This window comes from Paroedura picta, chromosome 4 (assembly GCF_049243985.1).
Source record: "Paroedura picta isolate Pp20150507F chromosome 4, Ppicta_v3.0, whole genome shotgun sequence".
NCBI lineage: Eukaryota > Metazoa > Chordata > Lepidosauria > Squamata > Gekkonidae > Paroedura > Paroedura picta.
Window position 1 is genome coordinate 62,412,799 of NC_135372.1, and position 20,665 is coordinate 62,433,463.

A 20,665-nucleotide genomic window follows, 5' to 3' on the forward strand; every position below is an offset into this window, starting at 1 on the left:
TTGGCAAAATGTGTAGGGAATTTGGGGGATTTAATCTGAATAATAAAATTTAAATATATATTCTTAACTTACTTTGCCCTTACTTTATACCTTCGTTGTGTGGAAAAAATTATGTTAGTTGGACTCTCTTTGGAGATCTCACTGCTATAACAAGTATTATTTGAGTCCATATGGGAGATAGTATAGGACTGCATTACAGGAATCTTACTGATTCATTACAGTACAGAGAACCAGCTTGGTGTAGTGGTTAAGAGGGGTGGCCTCTAACCTGGAGAGCCAGGTGTGATACCCCACTTCTCCACATGCAGCAATGTACCCTAAAGTAGTCACAGCCCTGCTGATTTCACATAGCAGTTCCGTCAGAGCTTTCTCAGCTCCACCTACATCACAGGGTGTCTTGTGGGAAGAGGTAGGGAAGACGATTGTAAGCCACTTTGAGATTGTTTTGCGTAATGAAACTTTGGGGTATGAAAACCAACCTTTATTTTTGCTGGTATAGAAGTTGCCTAGTGCAGGTGTGACAATTCAGCATCTCTATGCCATTCTTGTACTTCAAATGAACCATGCTGATAACATTTGGGAGCTGGGAGCCCCCTCTGTTAAATTTAAGTGACACCCTGTGGTCTAATCTGCCCAGGAGAGTAAAAATTCATCCATTGGAAGTGAGAATAAAGAGAGAGTGGAATTTTCCAAGGTATTGGATCATATTTCAGCTGCAGGGGTGATGGCCTTAACTTGTCTTGCTGCAGCTCAGTTAAGCCTGCTGTGTTGAGTCATGTTTCAGTGCTCTGAACAAGTTCCTCAAACCATTCAAGAAAATGTTTAGCTGTATGTTTAAGTTGCCTTGGCAAAGTAATTCAGAAAACTCAGATAATCCTTGTGATTCACTGGATCAAATTTGAAGAGTTACTTTTTTGATCTGTCACTTAACCAAATATATACGTAAATAATAGATCCCTGTGTTTGTGTGCAGTCCCTTCCCATTCAGAATATATAATTTATTATCTTAATTCTCTTGCAGGTTATAGAAAAGAAAATTACAGAGTGGAAGCTACAAGCTGGAGAGCAGAAGCAGCAGATTTTGGATGAAAAAGGAAGAAGAAAGGAAAGGAAGGCTGCACTGAAAAAAGCAGCCAGTGTTCAGAAATATAGAGCTGATCATTTGGAAGCTGCTGTGGAAAACTTAATTTCCAAAATTAAGGACAAGGTGGGTAGTTTATTAGGAAGCTGTATTGTTTCAAAATAACAAAGATCCCCATTAATCTTTGTGATTAATGCTAATGGATAACTGGAGGTATCAGCTTAATTGAATGGACATATTTCATTCTCTTGGACCGCATTAAAAAGTAAATAGTTCAGAGAGCAGCTGTGTTGATTTGCAGTAAATCTGAGTCCAGTAGCATCTTTGAAACCAACAAGATTTTTGAGGTATAAAGTTCCAAGAGGCAAAGCTCCCTTCATCAGAAATTAAATATATTCTTCACATTAGTTTACAAGTGACCATCTGATATCTGTGCATCAAATTACCAGAATATGTGTGGTAGTTAAGAAAAGTGTCTGAAAAGGTGAGCTGCTTTAATTCAAGTAGTTCAACAAACCTAATCAGAAACTCAGCTGAACTGACCTTTGTTTGGCTGGAGAGAAAATTATGCCCCATGCAAGAGCTAAGCAGCCTAGCCACAATAGGCTATGGCTTTCCAATAATTTTGTTCAGGCACAATAGTAGGAAGCCATTCTATAAGGCAGCAAGTTCAACCAAATGCATGGAAAGATCTAATCCCATGTATCAGATTGTTGCCTAGATGGGAAGATTGAAAGATCTGTTTCCCTGAAAGTCTTCCTGATTTTCTTAAGGCAATATCCATATTCTAATACACACCATACTTTGGCCCTGATGTCCTAGTTTCATCTGAGAGGTCAGGCATACTGCAAATGTAGGGCACAAATGAACAGAAGAGTTGTGTGCTGGACAAAAATCAGCCTTAAAGATGACACTATAAGTAACTGTGACATCCTAAACAGAGTTACCCTTCTGAGCTTACTGATTTAAATCAACTTAGAAGGGTGATGCTCAAGATGTATATTTATGTGAATTTAGCTGTTTTGGGCTTCTCTTTTAAGATATATAATGACTTTGGGAAAGCAATAATCTGCTAATGGTTCTTCAAATGAATATTTCTGGAAAACTGAGGATAAGCTTTCAAAAGGATTTTGCTGTTTAATAAATATGCACAAATTAAACGTCACATTATAGATTCTTTAGTTACGTGTTCTGCTATCCCTAGTCTTTCCCACACTGTTCTGTGTTTCTGAAGATATCCACCATTGGTTTTTATACTAGCCTAGACTAGAGTATGTTTTTTAAACTATGTGATATTGTTTGAAATTGTATACATTTGTTTTTTAAAAGATATGTAACTAAACATCCTATATTTAGAAAGCAGCAGATGATTTTTAAGGTATTCTCAAATATTCTTTCTTCCTCATCTCTCTTTTTTCAGTTTACAGTGTATTGTTTCAAATTGTCATGTGCTCTCTGATAAAATTTGTTCTGGGTTTAGGAAAACTAAAGTCCCCATAGTGGGTTCACTGTGTATTTTTGCTGTTTCTCTGTGGGAAGGGCACAATATTCAAGCAGCGACTTCTAATTTAATTAGGTCACACTTGATTATAATATTTTGTAGCTTTTCAATTTTTTGTGTATGCTTATATTGAGATGCATATTTATATTATCCTATACCACTGCAATAGTCTTGACTATGTCTTAAAGTAAAAATACCTTCTGTGTTTAGGGAACTGAAAAGATCTTTAAAAGAGTTCTTGTATTGCATGGTCTGTATTTTGTACATTCTTTAGGAAATCCAGTTGACTGAAGCACTTACAGCTTCTCATGTCTGGAAAAGTCATCATCAGACAGTGGTAAATGAAAAGACCAGGTTAGAGGTTCAAGTTATAAATTTGAAAAAGTAAGTTTGTATGTTGTACATCTTTGTAAATAATCTCTTGATGAAAACTTAATACAGCTTTATTAACAGGTTTCTTACTTTCCTGGATTTTTACTCCTCAGATTCCAAACAGATTTTAGAATTTAGTACAATGGTTACTGTAGCCAAACACAGACATTCTTTCTCCCACAGCATCCAAAAACTTTATGAATAAAAGAAATTTCTTGTGGGAGATATCCTGTTTGTTCTGTGGCTCCAAACTAGGGAATCACTGAGTTGCTGAGAGTATGTACTAGGCAGGCAGTGCTTGGTGATCGTACAGCCTCTATGCCTGTTAGCTCTTTTTCTTCCAAGCAGGGAAAAAAGAAGTAGCAGTTGAAGAACTCAGTACAAACTTTTGACATGTTGGGCTCTTAGAGTGCTTCAGCAGAAGGTCTATGTTTGCTGTAACTTGTTAGTATTGCATATACTCCCCCCACCCCATTTCTTTCCCCCCCCCCATTTCTTGATAATAATGTCAACTAGATCAAGAACATGCCCAGGACTTTTTTTTTAAGCAGCCAGTATCAGAATTGACATCTTGTATTTTTGAGGCTGGAAATATAAACCTTAAATGGATGAAAGAATGCTTACAGCATTGAAATAGGCTTCACATAAGATGTTTCCTTTATTTCTTTTAAAGTTCACACTCTAGAAACTAAAACAGAATATATATGCTGCTATTTTGGGGGTACTTATTAAAATATACAAAATGTTCAGAAAGTAAAAGTAAAATGGCTGAACTGCCAATTATTTCTGGAAAATCCTCAAGTCCTTATTATAGTATTAGGATTTTCTTGAATGTTTTTGAATATTTCCATTTGGTAGATCCCCAGCCTTTCTGAATTGGGCAGTTTGGGAATTTTGAGAGAAGTGGGTGAGTGCCAATATGCCTGCCGTAGGAGGTGGAATCAGATGTAATGTCTCCCTCCTCACACCTCCTGGGAAGAAGGAAAGCCGGAGGGGAGGATGGAGCCATGTCCTGACTAAGGAAAGCCCAGATGCTACCATTTCTCCTGACCCTTGGTAGAAATTCCTTTCCTTTGAATGACAGTAGCCAATAATAAGCCCTGCCTTACAGCAGCCCTGCCCACCTTCTGAAAACCTCAGTGGTCACCAGGTTGGGGAACCCTGGGATAGACAGCAGCTACTCACAAGTAGTGGATTTGACCATAAGCTCCCTGTTGCAATTTAGACCAGACAATCAATGTAAAATTCATAGCTGAAATAGTGAAAGCAGAGATCTGTACTTCTTTCTCTTTGATTTATTTGGACCAAAACGTTGTTCGAAGGGTTAACAACTAATTACGTTAGACTTGACTTCACTGCAAATGTAATAAAACTCCATGGTTAATGCTGTTAAGGGATCAGGAAGGAAAATTTGTATGGGAGAAGCAGAATAAAATTGAGAGGGATTATATAAGTCTGTAGCCCACGCTGGATCTTTAGAGACCTGGGGATGCTGTGGCATTGCCATCTCCCAAAGACAGTCTTGATTACCCCAGTCTCTAAAGAAATTCAATGTGGAGTACAAAGAATATGCTTATTAATTATTATTATTCGATTTATTAACCGCTGCTGTTGGTCACGACCAAGAAGCAAAAAACCTTTTATATCTCCACATAACATCGGTAACCTAGCTAAAATGATTTCCCTAGGCTTTGTACTGCATTGTTGTATAAATATACATAATTATTAAAATTATAATCCTAAATATGAATATTGGAGATCAAGCTTCACTGTAAACTGTGTAACTTACTTTTGAACAATCGTGCTCCAGATCAGACATCATCACTGCTCTTGAGTAAACTGCTGCAGTGAAATTCTTTCATTCGTGGGCTACTCCGGGGGCATTATACTGTACAGCCCTGGCCTTAAGCACATAACCTACAAGGTGCCCATACCATGCTTATCTTATTGCTGTCTAGTTCTGTATGCCATTCCAACCTGCTCTCAATCCACCATGGGAGAGGATACAGTGGGGACCTACGTAGTCCTTATCCCCAGCAGCCAGGGTAATTCTCCACAAACTAGTCAGTCTGCAACAGCCCCCATGTTGCTTTGTGCCTCCTGTATTGCAGACTCTTCAGTTTGAAGATCCTTTATTGTAAGCTCCAGGGCAGTCCACTTCTTGTTGCAAGAGAGAGACACCATCCTCGGTGTGGCACACCACAATCTTTCTGCTCTTGTGCTATTCCATATAGTTACCATTAGCATCATTATCTGGAAAATCTAATTTTAATTGTTGCTAAATAATGTTTTTTTCCATATGTTGAATATGGAGATGCTTTTTGGAAATAACTTCTAAGAAGCCAAAAATGAGGAAGTAGGTTCACGTGCAACTATGTAGCACAGGCACATAGATTTAATTACTACAGAGGCTGTGCTTGAAATGTTAAAGAAGAAACTGATGATGGCTGTGCGATTAACCAGTTTATTCAACACAGTGACTCAGTGCTTTGAATAAACAGCCATCATCAGTTTCTTCTCTGCTGATTTTTGGATTGACGGGTCATTCATGACTTGTAATGTTAAAGGCAGGTGGAAGACCATTTGATGGAACTACGAAGACTACAAGATGATGGGAGGAAGTCCAAGGGAGATATTCTTGGAAAGCTTAATTCTGTCCTCTCTGAAAAGGAAAATATTTCTCTTGAAAATGCAAAATTAAAGGTAATTATATTTTCATTTGTAAAAAGTGTAGGCCTCCTGTTTATGTTAAGAGCCTCTATTGAATATCATCTTGATCCTATCTTAGCCATGCATTTTGAGCTGTCTTGTTGCAGCAGCTTTTCACATGGCTGCACATGAAAAAGATTGATTTTCTTAAAGTGCACACATTCCTTTTATTTCTCATACAACAATTTCATACCAGTCCAGTGTTTGCTTATTGAGGAGTAGCACTCTCAGAATACAGTGAGACTGACTTTCAAGTAGGGTTGCATAGAGTTACAGTTCTAGGTCTACAACTTGTTAATGAGGATTTTTATAGATAATTTCAAAGATTATTTTAAATGATGACGATTAGTTGTTAGCTAATCTGGATGTAAAACAGGGATATAAATATTTAATAAATCAAAACAGTTGGTATTAACTTCAGTTTTTTTTAATATACTTGCCACACTGATCAGTCCCATTTTTTTCATTACCTAATGAAACCTTCTAAGTAACATTTATTAAAGCTGCATTCTAAATGTTAGGCATCTTCTGCTGCTTTGGAAGTGGATATTAAGTCTGCAGAAGCTGAACTCCTGGACTTGCATGAAGAAGCAAAGCAGCAAGAGAACCTGGTGAACCAATATAAGACTGAGGTGAGCCATTCAACTGGAAACAGAGCATACAGGCCATTCCCTCACCTGCTGCTTCTTCTCGGCTCTGGAGTTTGAGGTTTGCTGACTCTGGATATGGAGTCTTCCTTCAGTCACTAGGGCTATTAGCCAGATCTCCACATATTTATTTATTGATTGTATTGATTATATTGATATACTGCCCTTCCTTTTGGCTCATGTCAGTTTACATTATAACTCTCAATTGTGGTACAGTACAATGAACATTCAATATAAAACTTATTTAATAGTGAAACTTGTATCAAACAGTATAATATAACAACAGTACTGAACAACAACAAACTGCGATATAACAACAGTATTCAATAACAAACCACAGATTCGTTTGTCTGCACTCTGGTCCGGTTTTCTATTAGTGTAAATTATGGGCTTCTGGTTGGTGGTTGGCGGCTTGTTCACTTGTCTTGGCCAAATGCCTGGTGGATGAGATCAGTTTTGCAGGCCCCGCAGAATTGTTTTAGTTCCAGCATGACCCTGATGACCTGTTTATTGGTGTTGGCACGTAAAGCTCTTTGGGGGGCATAGGTGGAGAGGGGGTTTCTTAGATACTCAGGGCCCAGACCACATATGGCCTTGAAGGTAATTACCCAGTAGTCAACTGGTAGCCAGTGTAGCTGTTGGAGTGTGGGTCAAATATGGGCCCTGGCTGCCGCCTTCAGCACCACTTGGAGCTTCCAAGCCAGGGATAAGGTTAGGCCTGCATAGAGCGAATTACAGAAATCCAGCCCAGAGTTGACCATTGCCTGGATCACTGTGGCTAGGTGTTCTGGGCCCAGGTAGGGCGCAAGTAGCTTGGCTTGGCATAGGTGGAAGAATGTCAACCTGGCCACCTTTGTGATCTGTTCCTCCATGGAAAGGGAGATGTTGAAGATCACACCCAGGTTCCTGGCAGAGTGTGCAGCTGACAGTTGCACCCTATCCAGGTTGGGTAGTCACGCTTCCTCACTTGGCTCATTCCTACTGAACCACAGGACCTCCGTCTTTGCAGGATTAAGCTTCAGACAGTTTTGCTTGAGCCAGCTCATCACTGCTTCCAGACATCTGGCTAATGAGTCTGGAAGTGAGTTAGAATCTGTCTAACCCCCTTTTAAAGCTATCTCTACTTGTGGCCATCACTACCTCACTACCTCTTTTAAAAACTGTAATTAAAACTATTTAGAACACAAATGCAAGCTTTTATGCCAGTAACAAATACCAGAAAGAATAATTTAGTGTCTGTGAAATGCTGTTTTAGGTGCAGAAATTAGAAATGGAAGCCGAAGAATTGAGAGCCAGGTATGAAAAGGTCATACATGAAAGGAAAAACTTAATGGAAGTCAAAGCTTTAGAAATGGATAAGGTAAGTACAGTGTATTTTCTCTTTTTTGGTGCAATTAGTACTGTAGAGTAGCTTGCACTTACTAGGCTGTGCAAAGTGTCAATTAATGCTAACTCCCTTTTTTTGTTGTTTACGTTTATCCCACCCCCACCCCCGTCACCAATGCTGCCGCACAGATGAGGGGCCAGATGGAGGCTCGTTTGAAGGAGTTAGAACATGTCCGTGATTTACAGAACTCAGCTGAAGGGAAACTGCAAAAGTGTCAAGAAAGCCTGCTGTCTTGCCAAAAGAGTTGTGTAGATAAATCCAAAGCCTTTAGGGAGCTGCAGTTTCAGGTGCTTGAGGAACAGTCATTGTTGGTTAAAGCCTCTAAAGAAATGTAGAAGAAAGTCTAAGAAACTGAGTTTTTCTTCTCCCTTTTGGGTTGTTTTAAATATTGTAAAGATGGGGAAACCGTGTTTGCCAGCTGGGGGCACTCATGTCATCTGCTGTAGCTTCCTGGTAGAATCAGTGTTCTTTATGTGTAGGATTTAGTGCTCTGAAATGAAACCCATCTATTTCTTTGTTTTTAAAGGCAGTGGTATTACTACTTATTTATGTATTTGAATTTCTGCTAATGAACTTTGAATATTAGATATTAAACCTCTGAACCTTAGTTATCCAGCCAGTGCTGAGGCAGCTGCATTGGTTGCCAGTTATGGCCCGGATCAGCTTCAAGGTTTTGGTATTAACCTTTAAGGCCATTTGCGGCTCTGCCTACCTTCCAAGGGCCCACTTGTCTCCTTATGCCCCCCACAGGGCTCTTTTCTCTGTGGGTGCCAATCTGCTGGAGGTCCCTAACCCTAAGGTTCACCTGGTCTCAACCCAGGCCAGGTTCTTTTCAATCCTGGCCCTGACCTGATGGAATGAGCTCCCGGAAGAGCTGAGAGTCCTGTCAGAGCTTTGACAGTTCCATAGGGCTTGCAAGATGGAGCTCTTCCACCAGGTCTTTGGGTGAGGCCAGGGTGGAATCAAGTCCCTGCACGTACACTGTGCAGCCTGCTTGGAGTGGGGTGAGAGAGAATTATTATGCTGATCTTGCTGCTGTTCTTGGGGAGGGGGGGGTATGGTTTTTAAGGAGGTTTTATTGTTTTATCTTGTCACCTGCCTTGAGTCTTTTGAGAAGTGGAGGGATAGCAGTCCAATAATAAATAAATAAATTTGTGATAACCTGCTCCTTCACGCTGTCTAAACTTGAAATGTACAAATTTCCCTCCCTAAAGAAGATGCAATGAAATATGTAGTTCCTGTTGGGTAATGCTGCATTAAAAGAAGCTCAGGCTCCAGATTTTTATCATCATAATGAAAGTACTGCATTTCTTTTATGGGCAGTACAATGTTGCTTACAGAAGATGCCCAGTTAATTGCAGTAAATGATAAAAATTACTGAGAAGAACTGTTTTTCAGTTTAAGCCTGCTGTATACTTAATTGACAGTGACATAGTTCAGACTGTTGGTTTGTGATGGGCATAAACCAGCTTGCTGCTGTCCCTGCATTGTTCCTCCCTACCTCCTTTGTACCTGGAATGTGACTGAAGTCTTCATGGTTTGGAAAGCCTTCAGTTAAAATGCAGTTTGCCATGACATTTAAATGTCAGTGGATGAATTGCTGTTTGTTTCTTAGTCACAAACCAGGATTAAGGCAGATTAAATTCTGATTTAGCATCCTAGTTTGTTAAGAGAAAACATTATCCAAGTTGCTCAGCTGTTTGTGCTTGGATGTGATCTTAATTTGGAGCTTAAAAGCTTCAAAACTGGGAAGTCTTCAGCTGAACTCCACATGCAACAAGAGAATGGGTGGAGCATTAGGAGTGCTCAAATTGTATGCCTGAGACACTGTGAGCCTTTTCCACAGTGGCCTGTCTGGGCTGTATGCCAGAGAGAGGGGTTCACATAGGAACATCTTTCCGTATTCCTTTTGGCCCTGCAACTTCTTTTCATGGCTGCTTAAAAGAAGACCAGCTTTGCATGAGTACTGCAGGGAAACTGGCTCTAAAGTAGGTTGCAATGATTCTCCGCAACTACCTTGGCCAAGGCAGCAGTGCCATGAATCTGGAGGCAATGAAAGATGCAGGCCACACCTCCGACCTCTTCTCAGGTATCATCCCTCCACCCTTTGGTGTGCAAACAGCAGTAAGCATGGCTCAGCCTTGGCATGAACAACAGGTTTGTTGGCAACCTTTAAATGAAGTCAATAAGTCAATTGAGTGCAGTGCATCTTAATCTTGTCTAAACTTGCATACATTGCATTTCATTTGTAAAGTTTAGTGAACCCATTGTTATATGGCTGGGCATTGACATTGGTTGCTCCGTTCACACAGGAGGTAATCTGTATAGGGAAAGTGAGGGACTATACTTTTTGAGCATTGGTTGGTAGTAAATACATTAACTGGGGCCAAATTGGCTTTGAAAGGGAACTGGTGTCGCTTAAGGCAGCATTCCAAAGGGCTCTATTACAAGAAAGGAGTGTGCTTTTGTACAGACACTTTCTCCTTTAATACTGTTTCAGAATGGAAACCTGGTCAACTTTTGTTGAACGTGGTTAGACCACAAGCTCTGATGTATTTTTAAAAGAAAAGCTCCCCCCATTCCCCTTTAGTCATCTGTTTTAAAATAACTTGTATATCTTCTCTCTGAATAGCCTCCTGTAAAAGGTAGGAACTCAGTTAAAAGTATCTGTTGTCTTGATTTGCAAGGCATTCTTGTAGGCTATGTAGTAAAGCTTCCAGAAATAATGCCGCTTTAGCAGATTAAGATGTCAGATCTTTGTAAGAACTTCATTTTACATGCCATAAAAGTTTTGATCTTATGCTGATTATAGTTATATTTTTTTACCTGTGAAAGTGTACCTGAGACACCTAATTCACATTTTCAGCAGGGACAAAATCTGCATTATAATTGTAGAGAAACAGTGCAATTTACCTCCCATGTGAACTCTCCTGCCATGTGATCAATCAAATAGACCAAATAAAGTTTGTCTTGATGTGTTCATATTGCTAAAACTGCTCTGAAGTGACTGCATTAGACTGGGTTTGATAGAAATTCAGTTTTCTTTATGCTGCTTTGTTAGATATGTTGGAACCACTGTTTTCACAGGTAGGGAACAGTGATGATTTCTTGAAACACCATTGTTTGGAAGATGAAAATTACACAATCCAGATGAAGTATGAAGAAGTTCAAAGGTAAATATGATTCCTCCCACAGTTGAGTATTTCCTTCTGTAGTGAAGTTACATAACTATCTATCTGCCTTAAAAGAAAATTAGGTGAAATGGAATTGCAAAACAAAGGACTTGAAAATCAGCTGGTGATCCAGGAAGAGAATCTTCAGAAAACTGAATTGCAGTTCAAACAGAAGCTTGCAAGTTACAATGCTTTGACCAGACAACTGGAAGCTGCTTTGGAAGATGGACGGAAAAGGGTAGATACAACCTTTAGTGTTTTGAATTATTTTTATTCAGATAAGCAATATTTAGTCTCTTGAATGGACAAGTTCAGCCCCATGAAAGAAACAATCTGTGTGGTTCTCAGTATGACCCATTATGCACAGGGGTTTTAGCGCACATTCGGGGTGGAATGGCGGCGACTAAAATCACCGATAACGCACGGTGCCGGCTGCAACCGGCTGCAGCTTCGGCGCATGCCACCGAAAAAGCCGCGTTCATGAAACGCAGAAGAAAGCGCAGCTTCCGGGTGACCGGGGCGCAACCAGAAGTGGCGCTGGGATTGCCGCGTGCATAATCGGTTATTCTGGGTTTTGCCGCCGTCGCGCCCCACCCTGTGCATAACCAGTGTGCGTCGTGTCTTCCCCCTCGGCGTTTTCCATGTGACCCGAAATCGCTGTTTCGGCAGCCGTGCATAATGGGCCTATGTAACACACTTGCTAATGAGAAAGAGCAATGTCACATTCTAAAGTGAAACATTCTCTGGTTCAAACGTTTTTAAAAGTCATACAATTTATCCTGGAAATGCTTTCACCCAAAGAGCTGATTATTTGGAGGTGAGGGAGAGACCGGTATTGATAAATCATTCCTGGACTAGTTCTGGCTCTGATTTAGCATGGGAAAGGAGCAACTTGAGCTGATACATAGGTTGGAGTCATACTTCGATTGATGGTGGAGGAGGAACTTGTTAATATGTAGAGACTTGCTCCATGCAGGAAGCTATTAGGATAAAGCGTTCTGACAATTGTGCAGTTAAAATTACCTGAACTGCATGGAGGCAGTTATAGACAAACAGCTCCCCTCTGAAGTAAAACTCATACAGATTTATAAAGCCATCGATCAGAAAACATTATGAGAATGTGTTCAACCTTTCCTACAATACTATAACTCAGAGTCACCCAATGAAAATGATAAGCAGCAGATCCAGGAAATGCAAAGGTTTCCTACTTTGTACAACACATAAAGTTATGGCATTCACTGCCACAAGGATTGATGCCCACTGGCTAGATAGCTTTACAAGGAAACTTGTCAGAGTCACAGAAGATAGGCTTATATTTCAAATAATCCGATGACCCCAGTGGTCTGGGACAACAGGATAGGTCTATCAGCAGCTACCAGCCACGATGGCTAAATGGATCCTCCAAGTTCAGAGTCAATGTTCTGTTTAATATCAGTTGCTTATCAGAGGAAGCCTGTTGCTTCCATGCAATGCTGGTGGCTTTTCAGCGGCAACTAGTTGTGGGGAGAGGAAAAGGAAGGCGACTGTAAGCCACTTTGACCGTTTATGCACTGGAGGTTTGATGCCAGGCTGCAGGCTGGAGTTTTAGTCGTGGCATGTTGCCCCACCTTTTCCTGCACCCACACGGGGGAGCATTTGGCCTGGTGCTCCTCATCTGCCCCCAATTTTTGCTCCTGCATGGGAGCTGGGACAGTGAAGTGCCCAGTGCATAAACGGTCTTTGAGACTCCTTCGGGTAGAGAAAAGTGGCATATAAGAACCAACTCCTCCTCCTTCAACTGTGGAGTTGATGTGCCCTTGGTGGGATTTAGCAAGGCTCTTCTTAAGACATAATTAGAAAAGCTGCACCACATCAAGAAGTTACGTGCATATCCAGAATTTGGACAAAACATGGAAGCATATAGTAAGAGGAAGTGTGAACCAATCTCACTTCAAAAGCCACTTTGCCTACAAATAATGTGCAACTTTATTTTCTTAAGATAAAGTAATAGCATTGTACAAAAAAACTGCTAGTGAGCGAGAAAACATAATATAGCAATTTGAGTCAACATGATTCATCTAGATAAGAACTTTTCTCTGTTTTGTGTACTAATTTGAATGCTTGTGTTTAGCAAATATGTATAAAGAAGCAGACAGGCATACACTGGCCACAGGCATATACTTTTGCAACATGCCTTGACTTTTCCACAAAGTCTGAGGCATACATTTATCCCATGTAGTTAGATGAGTTGTAGACATTTAGCTGAACAGTGTTAAAGTGAGATCTCTCTCCCTATGCACAATATTAGGTAGAAGAAGAGCCAGGGTTCTTTTGTACCTCACTTTTTTCTACTAGAAGGAGTCTCCAAGCAGCTTACGATCACCATATGGTAGCCATATGGAAATACTGTGTCCTGAAGAACTAGCAGATACATTTCATTAGATAATCCAGTTCACAAGGAGAAGGAGGGAGAAAGTCTTGTGTGTGTGTGTGTTTTTTTGGGGGGTGGGCTTCGTTTTATGTTCAAAATCAATCAGAAAAAGTCAGATCTGATACTGTAGGGATAAATTACTAATAGGATGATTTTGCGAATGTTTTGTAATTTTCACTTAGCTGAACTAGTCATAGTAAAATAACCCTGTTAAGCCATTACTTTCATCCACAGTTTCTGTTTGAGTGTATAATCTTGGGTTGATCTCTCTTTTACAGCTAGCAGAAGAGGTGGAAAAAATTTCATCTAAAGAGCAGGCCCTTCAGTTGAAAATGTTGGATCTAGAAAATGAACTAAGACAGAAAAAAGAAGAACATAAACAACTAGCTAGGAAATTGAATAATGTGAGTAGATATTTGGGGAGTGGGGTATTGCTTTGTGATTGTAGGCCATCCAGCCAATGGACATTTGACCCATAGCTTGTAAGACTTTAGCCTGTAGGACCCCATGCACTCCCTTTTCTTTGTTTTTTAGCTAGATTAAAATATGCATATATGGTACAATACACTCAATGTGATTTCTAGTACCTAATACCCTCCAAAGTCAAGAAAACAGCCTCTGGTTCTGAATGGAATACTAAATGTTCTTGCTTCTCCCAGTTCTTTTGTATCTGAACACCAAACAAGTGTATGCATGTGTTGTAGAATTGTTAAGCTTTGGCTGCAGTTTAGTTGATCACCTCATCTTGAGAGAAGTGCACGAAAGAGTCTCTAAACACCACCACTCCGTTGTAATTAATATTAAGCAGCACCAAATCTGTGAGAACATAAACCTGCACTCCTGTCAGAGTTAGTCACGGAGGGTAAAATGACCAGCTTGTATGGCAGAGACCTGGTTGGAATGTCTTATGTTATATGATAATTTTTTTCTTCTTTCTTTTACTCTGCTATCTTCAGTCGCAGTGAGAACAGCGAGCTATAAATAAGCTAAATAAATATAGTTCATTTGATGTTCATATCTCCTGGAATTGACTTTGAAATCTCCAAAGAGAGCCAGCTTGGTGTAGTGGTTAGGAGTGCGGACTTCTAATCTGGTGAGCCAGGTTTGATTTCGCACTCCACCACATGGAACCAGCTTGGTGACCTTGAGCTTGCCACAGCACTGATAAAGCTGTTCTGACCGAGCAGTAATATCAGGGCTCTCTCAGCCTCACCTACCTCATGGGGTGTCTGTTGTGGGGAGAGGAAAGGGAAGGCGACTATAAGCCATTTTGAGACTCCTTCGGGTAGTTCAAATTTGAACTCAAAGGATCAGAGCTATTATGACCAGGTGAAGTAGAGGAAGACTACCTAAGGACTTCTTTTTTTATAAACAATTATCTCTAGAGCAGGAGGCTGTATTCCTTACTATCTCTCCAATCACTGCAAGCTACTTATAGTGCCACTTGTGGATGGTGGTGGATTTTGATCAGAACATTAGTTTGGTGAAAGGAAAACTGCTTTCATTTTAATTCATGCAAGTTTCAACAGCTGTGCACTTGACCAACTTTTCCCAGTAATATGACTTTCTTTCTTTCTTCTTTTCCTTTGGAATCTAATTCAGCGAATGCTGTCAGGGGCTCCTGGGAATTGTAGTCCATGGACATCTGGAGGGCCGCAGTTTGACTACCCCTGTTCTAAAATAATCTGTAACTTTTCCCATAGATGTTAATTTACTTTCAGCTTTAACCATTTCCAAGCATTCTACTTGAGGGCAAAACTAAGCATATGAATATAGGACTTATTGCTTTTAGATATGTATTCTTTGTTCTTATTCTTCAGTAGAATGATTTCTCCTTCATATGTCACTGCTGCTATATATAATACAAACACACACAGAGTAAGCATTTTCTATTTCAGTCTTTCTTAAACTGACAGTTAAAAATAAGAATTAAGCTAATATTATTCATGGTTGAATACAGTGTCATAGTCAACACAAACATATTCATTGTTCTCCTGCAATTGGTTTTTCTATACATACATATAAACACAGAGATTGGGAATACATTATGAAAAGTACAACATATTGTTCTACTCCTGGTGAGCTGATGTTGCTGGAAATGGTAATGAACTGTAAATACTTATGAACAAGACTCAGGAGTCCTTACTACACTCATGTTGTAGGGCATTACAGTTTGAAAACAAGCCCCTAGGAAGTCATTTGATTACTTTTACCCAGAAGGTAATATTGCATTAAAAATATACCCAGTACTTATAAATTCTGTGACAGCTTTGACACTTATTTTAACCACATGTATTTGTAAGTTTATGTTCTAATAAACATAATTAATCTTAAGAACGAGTGTATTTTATGGGGATGGTGGATTATAAATGGCTCTAATAAAACTGCTATCCATCACTTTGTTTTAACAAGCACCTTCAGTACCAAAAATGTAATTTAAATTGGTTACAGGTGCTTCTGTAAAAAAAGAAAGAAAGATCTGCAGGGATTCTGACATTGCAGTAGTATGAGGATGTCACAGTTACTTCAGAATTAAATTTGTAAAAATTAGTTTGTTCCTGTTCACTAAGGCAGTCTCTTGTTTGTTTTCACAAAACCACTTGGGTCTAATACAATCTGTGTTTTTTTCAGAGTGAAAAACATCGTGAAGTATGCTTGAAAGAGCTAGAAAATAGTCTTCAAAAATCCGAAAATCAGAACCAAAGCATCCAGAATTATGTCCAATATTTGAAAACCACCTATGTAACCATCTTTGGCTAACTTTTTGTTGCTTTCAAAACATTAGCACAATATGTGGGTTCAGGTCTGTGCTTACTTAATCAGATCTCCTATTTTTAAACTTGTTACTCTCCCTAACATGGATAAAAACTTGTCTGAAGTTTGTAATTGCTAGTAATACACCACTGAGAACCACTCCTGCAGTTGCACCCAAAAAACCTGGATATTCTTAATCTTGAATTTGATAGAATACAGCTAGAGGATCTCCATGGATGGTGATATGAATATTTGAATTATGGTAGTATTGTCATTTGCATACAAACCCATGCTTCCCTATATGCTCTGAACTTCTTCCCCCTTGAGTGAGGTTGGTCACTCATGTAGATGCATCAGAAGACATGTTGAATTTTGGATTAGGGGCAATAATGAATCAGGAAGATGACACACGTTTGGAAAGGTTTCTGTGCTTCAGTATGGGTTCTAGCCACTTAATTCACATGCTTAAATTGAATGCAGTAATATGAAACAACTCCTTGGCCCAACAGTAGTACAGTTTGTATTGATGGTAGCTTAAGGATAAACAAATGAAAGCTCAGCCTATTTTCACAGATCTCTGTATACATAATTAAAATCAGATGTACTCTTATTGATAATAGCAGAAGCAAGACTTGAATCTCTGACTGGGTTGATATTGTTAACCTTAGCGTAATACATTTTAAGAGGCAAATTATATCTAATATAAAGAAACACAGTGATCAGAAATTTGCTTCCTCCCCATACAAAACCAGTAGCATGTGGTGCTAGTGTCTAAAAAATGTTTCCACAAAAATGTCATATCACCAGAGCAAAGTTTTTCAAAAACTAGGAAAATTGGTGCCCAATAAAATACCACTTGTTATCCTTGTTTATGTTGCACATTTCCTATTGTTCAGTATACTTGGAAAAAATGGATTTAAGAGTACTGTGTAGGGCACTAGGAAAGTGCTTCAGTTAAGTTTATTTGCTTGTTGACTCCGACAAATCAACCCTGACTTAATTTTTTAATAAAATTTTAAAGCCTTCTGTCTTATTTTATAACACTACCACCTGGAACCAATTTACCCCAATCCCCCTCAAAACTTCCAAATTCCCCTCAGATGTGGGAGAGAAACAGCATCTTGATCACTTGCAGGCAGGCCCAGTACATGTGGGGGAGGGGCCTCACTAGCAGCAGAAGTTCTATCCTCCCTTCTACAGCTTTGCCTGTCATCTCCTGGGACAATGAGGGACATGCTGCATAAACAGAAGAGCGTGAAGAGGCAGCTGCCAGGGACAGAAGGCATCCAAACAGAGAGCTGTGTGAGGTAACACCAAGTCTAGAAGCAGTCAGGGAGCAGTTTACTTTTATTTATTATTTATTTATTTAGATTTATATACCGCCCTCCCCGAGGCTCAGGCTACTGAAGAGAACAAGAAGGCTACAAAGACCCCAAGTACAGGTTTCTCTTGCTCTGTGCAGAATAGTCTCTGGCATTTGCCCTCTTATGTATTGAACATAGTCTTTGCTGCATATGGGGAAAGTCTCTAGTGTAGACCATGGTGTAGAACACCAATGTTCATTTCCACTATGTGAACAAAGTCACTGTTGTCCTGTAACTTACATTCTGCCAACCTCATAAGGGTCCACCTTTCCAGGTAGTGTGTATTTGTAAACAAATATTCTTATGCTGTTTCATATGAGAGCTGCTTTTGTTGGCAGGAGATCTCTTCCTTTTCAGAACACACCATCAGTAAAAGGCTCCCATCCTTATGTGTAGGAGCAGGTATGTACCAGAATCTTACGGGTGAAGCCTATTGCAGGGGCACATCCCAACAGTTTATTTCACCACTTAGTGATGGTAGGAAAGGACCCATAAAGCAGTCCCCTGGTTTTTCTAGCATTCTATAAGCGGGATTACAGCATGTGGAAATGGCTATCGCTGCTCTGCAAAAAAATTTATCATTTGGGCTATACGCAGAATGTTACGTATAATCATGAAAATGGCTAAATTTGGAGCTGAATGGTAACTGTGTTAAATGCCCACTGAGCAGATTTCTAGCTGTGTTAGCAGTCAGATGCCTTCTCTTGCAGAGAGGAGTTTATAACTAGAATAACCATAAACATCTTAAAATATCTCCCCAAAATTCATAAGTGCAGGACATTTCCTGGTCTGAAATGAAACAAAAGGATGCAAGTCAGGAACTATCTTGGGCCAGTGGTTTAGAAGTATAAGAATGACTAACTCTACTCCCTGCCTTCATGCTACAAAGAGATACATAATTTAGGAATATAGGTCTCCCAAAACCTGTGGACTAATCCCATTAACACCCAACCTTACTTCCCCTGTACTCATTTAAGCAGTGATGTGATCAACACTTAATTCTATTCACCTAACCCATTAGCTCTTTCTACCCAGTTCTTGCAGGGTCATGAAACCTCTCCCACACCATTATCTACCTCAGGAAAGCCCATCAAGTTATTGTTTTATGGGCATGTCATCAAACCAAGGGTATATTTTACCCTATAACTGGAACATCCTGCTTCCCAGCGGAGAGAGAGAGTATGTGTGTGTCTTGGAGCCTCTTCTTGTTGGTCTCCTCTCTTTAAATGCTGATCATTTTGCTGCTTCTGTGGGCATTGTCAAGATCAGTCATTATCACCCTTCCCTAAAATCACCTTTCCCCTCACTTCCCTATGTTTCTCTGTTTGCTCTTCTATGTATGTTATTTGTGTGCATTTTGTTTCAATCTCTTTAAAATATTTCAAGTTGAACTGAGGATCTGCCTATTTAAGAGTTCTCTAAAGGGAAAAATTCTGGTCTATATTGGCCAAGAATCCTAGTTACTCTGTCTCCTTAAAACTAGTACCCCCATCTAATTAATAAGCCACCTATTTTGGTAACAGCTGTGTTCATCTGTTACAGCCAGAACAACAATACTCTTTTGTAAGCTTCAAAACTAAGAAATTTGTTGTAGCGAAAGCTTTTAAGAGGCAGAGCCTACTTTATCATATGCAGCAGTACAGATTGTCTCACTGCAAATAGAAGCTAGAAGGCTCATCAATCTAGATAACTGGGTAGAGTTTTTTTGTCTTGTTTTTGCAGGGGCTAATTCTGGGGTTGGCATTTTGTTTTACTAGTCCACTGTTACTACAGAGTAGTTACTTGAATTTGAATGGAACTGTGCATAAGTAAAAATGAGCTTTCCTCCACCCCGGCTCTTTAAGAGAAAATAAATATTCTAAAAAGCTACAAATCCTTGATGGACTGGGGACCTTGGAATGGGAGCTGCAGGTAACAATGTGGTGTTATTTTTCTCTGCATGGCCAGTTTTATAGAGAGTGATTCTTGGGTCTTGCTAGTCTATTTGTCTTTTGAGTCCCTCTTGAAGGGTGCAATTACTACACATTAGGTGCTGAGATTAGATTTCATAGTGTGTTGTTCATGGCGGCTGGAGACAAGTGGATAAGTTCAGCAAATAGCCAGGTTTCTGGTAAGAAAGGACTTTAATAAGTTCATTACATAGTTCACCAGTTGTGGCTAATGGATCTGCTGTCTTGGCTGAGCTCAGGGTGATAGTTGGACTGAAGTCCTGGTATAATTTTAAAGGACATTCCTTGATGTATGCCAAAGTGACAGTGATGTCATTGTATCTTAGCTGGATTTTTAAAATTGACTCCTAAAATAATCTGAAAACTGTTGAGAATCTCCAGCTAAAGCATGGTGTACATGTTGAACAACAGTATTGGGGGCTAGAGGAAGGCAATAACTCCCTTTCAAAATGCAAGACTGGCTTGATTGAGTTGCTTGAGAATCAGGGTTTAGGTGAAAGGAATGATGATGATGATATTAGCCATTCAGTTGAGTCTGACTCTTGGTGACCCTATGGCACAACCGTCACCATGATTTCTGATATTCCACTGCTTCTTTTAGTTGTGCAATATCCTGGGCAGTGCCCAGTTTGATTGTGCCTAACTACCAAGGTGAAAGGAAAGGAAAATTCAACTATTCAACATTCTGCTTAAAGGTTCCTCCTTCTCTTTGTTGTGTTCTTTTCTCACTTCCAAATGGTTCAATTAGCTGCAAAAAATAGAAGAATTGTATTGCTAAGTTGCTCATGGAATTTATGTGCTCTGCTAGTGCTGACATCATAGTGAAATAGAACATCTCCTTGAACAAGGTAACACAAGAAAGATTTTAATTGTGTATCAGTATGTTTCACCTCTGATATTTTGGAATGTGCCTTTTCTTGTTTTATTACCTTCACTTCGCAAAACAGAAGCGAAGTAGCTGTATTCATTCATTATAAACATAACTATTTTGTCATGCACAAACAGACCTCTCTCAGAAACATTCATGAGAATATAAATCTGGATGGCAGTGTTGAGACAGAATCACGTTACATTGTAAGGTGATTTTGCAGTTGTGAAAGAAGATGAAGGAAAACGAAGGGTAGATGTTACTTCATAACAGTCTGTCTCTCAAGGCTTCCCTTTCAAATATAGCATTATTATACCATGTTCTTGTCTTTTAGAAGAGACTGATTCTGCTGTCTTTATTCAAGACCAAGTACTACTAAAATTTTTTTGAAAGGCTCTTTGATAAATTGATTAAGGGTAAAGAATTTTTGTAAAACAGAATTTTTGAAAT

General features: G+C 39.5%; 1 protein-coding gene across 6 annotated transcripts in view; it reads left to right on the plus strand.

The window, feature by feature from the left end:
- Window positions 1-17,060, plus strand: part of ODF2L (outer dense fiber of sperm tails 2 like) — a 31,919-nt gene extending 14,859 nt beyond the window's left edge. For 5 of the 6 annotated variants that reach the window (XM_077333113.1, XM_077333117.1, XM_077333114.1 and 2 more), the window contains 10 exons: window positions 1,022-1,207; window positions 2,857-2,966; window positions 5,522-5,657; window positions 6,185-6,295; window positions 7,566-7,670; window positions 7,826-7,984; window positions 10,785-10,870; window positions 10,946-11,108; window positions 13,559-13,684; window positions 15,912-17,060. In XM_077333113.1, the coding sequence (XP_077189228.1) occupies window positions 1,022-1,207; window positions 2,857-2,966; window positions 5,522-5,657; window positions 6,185-6,295; window positions 7,566-7,670; window positions 7,826-7,984; window positions 10,785-10,870; window positions 10,946-11,108; window positions 13,559-13,684; window positions 15,912-16,040 (1,311 nt within the window). In that variant the 3' untranslated portion in view covers window positions 16,041-17,060. The remainder of the gene's footprint in view (window positions 1-1,021; window positions 1,208-2,856; window positions 2,967-5,521; window positions 5,658-6,184; window positions 6,296-7,565; window positions 7,671-7,825; window positions 7,985-10,784; window positions 10,871-10,945; window positions 11,109-13,558; window positions 13,685-15,911) is intronic. The other variant, XM_077333118.1, reaches the window with a different exon arrangement.
- Window positions 17,061-20,665: the final 3,605 nt, after the last annotated feature.